Raw genomic sequence first — 6,781 nt, forward strand, 5'->3', positions numbered from 1 at the left:
AGAGAGGGGATGGGGGGGGGAAGAGGAGTAGATGAAGGTAGAGAGGGGGGGGTGGCAGGCAGACGGGTGTGGGCAGTGCGCAGGGCACCAGCCGGGGGAGGAGGGAAGGAGGATCGGATATCGTTCACCTTCTTGTCAAAGAAGTTGGCGAAATCGTCAGGGAGGAGGGACGAGGAGGGAGGAGGGGGTGGTGGTTGTAGGAGAGAGGAGAAAGTTTCAAAGAGTTTTTTAGGGTTGGAAGCAGAAGCCTGAATTTTAGTGCAGAAAAAAGCAGCTTTAGCAGCTGATAGAGAGGAGGAAAAAGTAGAAATGAGAGATTGGAAGGTGAGAAGGTCCTCCGGGAGGTTGCCCTTTCTCCATTTGCGCTCAGCCGCTCTCAGGCTCCGTCTCTCAGTCCGCACTGAGTCCGACAACCAGGGGGCAGGTGGAGTTTGGCGTGCAGGCCTGGTGGTGAGGGGACAGAGATGGTCGAGAGAAGAGGATAGAGTAGAGAAAAGAAGATCTGTGGCGGTATCAGGGGATAGAAGAGCAAAGGATTCAGGGGCAGGGAGAGCAGAGAGAACAGAAGAGGAAAGATCAGTGGAGGAAAGTGAGCGAAGATTGTGACGTGAGGAAATCATGTGGGTAGGGAGGGGCTGTGAGGGGGGAGAGGAGAGAGAGAGAGAGTAGGACATGAAGTAGTGATCAGAGAGTTTCTTACCCTTTTCACTGGAAAGAGGAGTGACAGACAGGTTAGCAATAGAGCAGCCTCTGGTGAAGATCAGGTCCAGTTGGTTGCCCGCCTCATGGGTAGGAGGAGATGGGGAAAGAACTAGGTCAAAGGCGGCGAGAAACGAAAGTAGTGGGTCTAGCTGCTTCTCAGTCGGGAGGTTGAAGTCACCCAGAAGGATGAATCCAGAGCCATCGACAGGGAAGTGGGAGACTAGATGGTCCAGCTCCTCCAGGAAGCCACCAGCAGGGCCCGGTGGGCGATAAACAGCTGCAATGGTGAGCTTGACTGGATGAGAAACAGTGACCACATGAAATTCAAATGAGGTAGGAGAGAATAGTGACAGTGAAACAGGAGAGTATTTCCATTTTCTGGAAATGAGCAGACCAACCCCACCACCTGTCCGCACGGCTCTGGGAGTGTGAGAGAAAGCGTACACATCTGACAGAGCCGCGGGCGTAGCAGTGTTTTCTGGTCTGATCCAGGTCTCAGTCAGAGCAAGAAAGTTAAGGGAGAGCAAGGATGCGTAGGCTGAGATGAAAGCAGATTTGCCTTCCACCACAGCCGAGTGGCAATTCCAAAGCCCTCCCGTTACCACTTGCTCGACGTGAGTTGAAAGAGTAGGATAGATGAGATTAGTTGTGTCGCGACATCTGGGTGTAACCCAGTGTTTGTGCGACCGCCAGGAAGAAGAGAGGACAGGAATAGGAAGAAAACACATTGTAGATCACTAAACATATACTACAATACACTACTATATCAATCACACTACTATATATGTCACTAATCAATGCTACAGCTTATCGTTCAGTGACGAAGTCGGACTTTGACAAAGTCGCCTGTCGCCTTTGTTCGCCTGGCCTTTGACAAAGTCGCCTGTCGCCTTTGTTCGCCTGGCCTTTGACAAAGTCGCCTGTCGCCTTTGTTCGCCTGGCCTTTGACAAAGTCGCCTGTCGCCTTTGTTCGCCTGGCCTTTGACAAAGTCGCCTGTCGCCTTTGTTCGCCTGGCCTTTGACAAAGTCGCCTGTCGCCTTTGTTCGCCTGGCCTTTGACAAAGTCGCCTGTCGCCTTTGTTCGCCTGGCCTTTGACAAAGTCGCCTGTCGCCTTTGTTCGCCTGGCCTTTGACAAAGTCGCCTGTCGCCTTTGTTCGCCTGGCCTTTGACAAAGTCGCCTGTCGCCTTTGTTCGCCTGGCCTTTGACAAAGTCGCCTGTCGCCTTTGTTCGCCTGGCCTTTGACAAAGTCGCCTGTCGCCTTTGTTCGCCTGGCCTTTGACAAAGTCGCCTGTCGCCTTTGTTCGCCTGGCCTTTGACAAAGTCGCCTGTCGCCTTTGTTCGCCTGGCCTTCGTTTGCTGGCCGCCGCTTAACAGCTGACGCTTTCACCTGGTGGTATAAGGCCAATCCAACTGATTGCTAATCGTCTGCCAGGAGTGCTGGCTAAACCACTCACTTCACACTTCACAAGGAAATCAAGTGGCCTATACTACTTATCAAGTGGCCTATTACAGGGTGAAACTAATTAAACTAGTCTACTAGCCTACTGTTTGAACACAAACAATACAACTATAAACTACTGACTACTACACAAGCTAATAATATAATACTAATACAAAAGCACTTAGAGTTACACTAACAGCAGTTTGCTACAATACAGAATAATGCTACTTGCTCAACTAGACAGGTCAGGAGCTCTGTTCACTTCAAATGTTGGTTATACACTGAAGAGAATACTTCCAGCCTGGCTACTTATCCCTTGAATTGTGCTGGCTAAACCACTCACTTCACACTTCACAAGGAAATCAAGTGGCCTATACTACTTATCAAGTGGCCTATTACAGGGTGAAACTAATTAAACTAGTCTACTAGCCTACTGTTTGAACACAAACAATACAACTATAAACTACTGACTACTACACAAGCTAATAATATAATACTAATACAAAAGCACTTAGAGTTACACTAACAGCAGTTTGCTACAATACAGAATAATGCTACTTACTCAACTAGACAGGTCAGGAGCTCTGTTCACTTCAAATGTTGGTTATACACTGAAGAGAATACTTCCAGCCTGGCTACTTATCCCTTGAATTGTGCTGGCTAAACCACTCACTTCACACTTCACAAGGAAATCAAGTGGCCTATACTACTTATCAAGTGGCCTATTACAGGGTGAAACTAATTAAACTAGTCTACTAGCCTACTGTTTGAACACAAACAATACAACTATAAACTACTGACTACTACACAAGCTAATAATATAATACTAATACAAAAGCACTTAGAGTTACACTAACAGCAGTTTGCTACAATACAGAATAATGCTACTTACTCAACTAGACAGGTCAGGAGCTCTGTTCACTTCAAATGTTGGTTATACACTGAAGAGAATACTTCCAGCCTGGCTACTTATCCCTTGAATTGTGCTGGCTAAACCACTCACTTCACACTTCACAAGGAAATCAAGTGGCCTATACTACTTATCAAGTGGCCTATTACAGGGTGAAACTAATTAAACTAGTCTACTAGCCTACTGTTTGAACACAAACAATACAACTATAAACTACTGACTACTACACAAGCTAATAATATAATACTAATACAAAAGCACTTAGAGTTACACTAACAGCAGTTTGCTACAATACAGAATAATGCTACTTACTCAACTAGACAGGTCAGGAGCTCTGTTCACTTCAAATGTTGGTTATACACTGAAGAGAATACTTCCAGCCTGGCTACTTATCCCTTGAATTGTGCTGGCTAAACCACTCACTTCACACTTCACAAGGAAATCAAGTGGCCTATACTACTTATCAAGTGGCCTATTACAGGGTGAAACTAATTAAACTAGTCTACTAGCCTACTGTTTGAACACAAACAATACAACTATAAACTACTGACTACTACACAAGCTAATAATATAATACTAATACAAAAGCACTTAGAGTTACACTAACAGCAGTTTGCTACAATACAGAATAATGCTACTTACTCAACTAGACAGGTCAGGAGCTCTGTTCACTTCAAATGTTGGTTATACACTGAAGAGAATACTTCCAGCCTGGCTACTTATCCCTTGAATTGTGCTGGCTAAACCACTCACTTCACACTTCACAAGGAAATCAAGTGGCCTATACTACTTATCAAGTGGCCTATTACAGGGTGAAACTAATTAAACTAGTCTACTAGCCTACTGTTTGAACACAAACAATACAACTATAGACTACTGACTACTACACAAGCTAATAATATAATACTAATACAAAAGCACTTAGAGTTACACTAACAGCAGTTTGCTACAATACAGAATAATGCTACTTACTCAACTAGACAGGTCAGGAGCTCTGTTCACTTCAAATGTTGGTTATACACTGAAGAGAATACTTCGCGCCTGGCTACTTATCCCTTGAATTGTGCTGGCTAAACCACTCACTTCACACTTCACAAGGAAATCAAGTGGCCTATACTACTTATCAAGTGGCCTATTACAGGGTGAAACTAATTAAACTAGTCTACTAGCCTACTGTTTGAACACAAACAATACAACTATAAACTACTGACTACTACACAAGCTAATAATATAATACTAATACAAAAGCACTTAGAGTTACACTAACAGCAGTTTGCTACAATACAGAATAATGCTACTTACTCAACTAGACAGGTCAGGAGCTCTGTTCACTTCAAATGTTGGTTATACACACACACACACACACACACACACACACACACACACACACACACACACACACAGAGACACACACACACACATACACACACACACACACACACACACACACACACACACACACACACACACACATTTCAGTAGATGCTGGGCAGCAGTCTGTCTGTGATGGAATATCATCCAGAGACAGTGTGCTAGACTCAGACTGCAGTAAGTCTGGTACAGGTCTGTGTTACGACTGAGCCTGAGGCAACCTAACTCAACAGGTCCTAGGTTAGAGCTTCTCCATCTCTGTGTGTAGGAATGCCGTGATACTCCGTTGTTTTTCCTTCACCGAACCACCTCTTCAGACAAAGCCACACCCTGACGGTCAAGAGGCTCCGCTGGAGGCCCAGAGGGGGCCGAGCGGGCACAGGACGCCGCCTCCTCCCCCGGGGCAGGGGAGAGGGAGGAGCGACCGGCCTGGAGACCAACGGAGGCGGAGGAGAGAACGCTAGTGAGGAGGAGGAAGAGGAGAAGCGATGGGTCCAGTTGGCGAGCGCCGGCGCTGACCACTCCGTGAAAATCTTCAACGTTGACCGACGGACTCTTTAAACCGGAGGCGTTCCCTGCCGTTCCCTGCCGTTCGCTGCGTTGTCCCGCCTATAGCCAGACAACTGAACGCTACACTGTGTAGAATCTGGAACTACACCTCCCCAACGCAGAGGAAGGAAGCCTTCGTCTGGTCCTTTTTTTTGTCTATTTTTTTTTATTCCCATTTCTCATAAGCAGCAAGTTATATAATAGGCTTTGATTCTTTTGATTTCGCAGTAATATTAGGAAAGAATATTGATGGTCTGTCAAGGCGAGCACATTTCCGCCTCATCCTCTTGGATTATTTCCGGAGCTTCCGTTGCTCCAGAACCGCATGGAGCTTCCGTTGCTCCAGACCGCATGGAGCTTCCGTTGCTCCAGACCGCATGGAGCTTCCGTTGCTCCAGACCGCATGGAGCTTCCGTTGCTCCAGACCGCATGGAGCTTCCGTTGCTCCAGAACCGCATGGAGCTTCCGTTGCTCCAGACCGCATGGAGCTTCCGTTGCTCCAGAACCGCATGGAGCTTCCGTTGCTCCAGACCGCATGGAGCTTCCGTTGCTCCAGAACCGCATGGAGCTTCCGTTGCTCCAGACCGCATGACACAAAACACGAGGTTCCATCCAGAACCAAAACCCGCCACGAACTCGAAGAAAGAAAAAACTATGACCTGTGAGGGGGCTTTGGAGACACGGAAATTTGTTTTAACCCATTCTGGGCGGGAACCCCTTTTGGTGTATTAACTAAGCATTATGTTATACTTTAGCTATTGAAAAATAGCAGATCTACAAGCTCGTAGAGGCCTAAATGGGTTAAGAATCACAGGTATTCATCAGGCTTCCACAAAAACAAAAACTGCATTATTGAGACAGGCCAACAGCCCCTAAAACAACCCCCGAGACAGGCCAACAGCCCCCTAAAACAACCCCCGATGTGTACAGAGAACTGACAGGCCAACAGCCCCCTAAAACAACCCCCGATGTGTACAGAGAACAGGCCAACAGCCCCCTAAAACAACCCCCGATGTGTACAGAGAACTGACAGGCCAACAGCCCCCTAAAACAACCCCCGATGTGTACAGAGAACTGACAGGCCAACAGCCCCCTAAAACAACCCCCGATGTGTACAGAGAACTGTTCTGAGACAGGCCAACAGCCCCCTAAAACAACCCCCGATGTGTACAGAGAACTGACAGGCCAACAGCCCCCTAAAACAACCCCCGATGTGTACAGAGAATTGTGGCTTGTTCTGTTCCGTCGCCTGAGAAAACAATCAAGGAAAGTGCTCCGGACGGGACGGCGCTCCGATGGTGACTGCGTTTGTGTTTGGCTGCCGTGGCTTGACGAGATGGAATGATATTAGTCTCTCTCTGCCTCGCCTCGGCAGCTAGAGCTCCTGTGTTTTGTTGTACCGATGCTTTGTGAGTCAAATATTATTATTAAATCTCCTTGTTTTTGGTATTGTTGTATCTACGGAATGATTGCTTCTTTTTTAACTGGTTATACTGTTGGTGTGTGTGTGCGTGTGCGTGTGCGTGTGCGTGTGTGTGTGTGTTTTTAGCGATTGTTTTTTAAATGTATTTTTTATAATCCCCAGCTTCGATTTTGAATGATACAAAGGCTCAGTATCTGTATGTGGGATAGATAGTGATGCTGCGCTGGTGTGAGGACTGGGAGTAAACTCATTTGAATCTGAGTCAGAATCATCTTCATAGTCATCACATAATCACAGTTTTACAAGTAAATAGGTGGGTGGGTTTTGTGCATAGTTCCCATTGGGTGGGTGGGTTTTGTGCATATTTCCCATTGGGTGGGTGG

The 6,781-nt window shown here is 46.7% G+C and overlaps 1 protein-coding gene across 1 annotated transcript in view; it reads left to right on the forward strand.

The window, feature by feature from the left end:
• The window catches only part of LOC306919600 (elongator complex protein 2-like), a gene marked incomplete at its 5' end in the record, with an annotated part of 13,600 nt that extends 7,178 nt beyond the window's left edge, over positions 1-6,422 (forward strand). Inside the window, one exon of the mRNA XM_079532356.1 lies at positions 4,744-6,422. Coding sequence (XP_079388482.1) covers positions 4,744-4,987 — 244 coding nt within the window. The remainder of the gene's footprint in view (positions 1-4,743) is intronic.
• Between the last annotated feature and the right edge of the window lie 359 nt (positions 6,423-6,781).

Source organism: Electrona antarctica (genome assembly GCF_951216825.1).
Source record: "Electrona antarctica genome assembly, contig: scaffold_290, whole genome shotgun sequence".
NCBI lineage: Eukaryota > Metazoa > Chordata > Actinopteri > Myctophiformes > Myctophidae > Electrona > Electrona antarctica.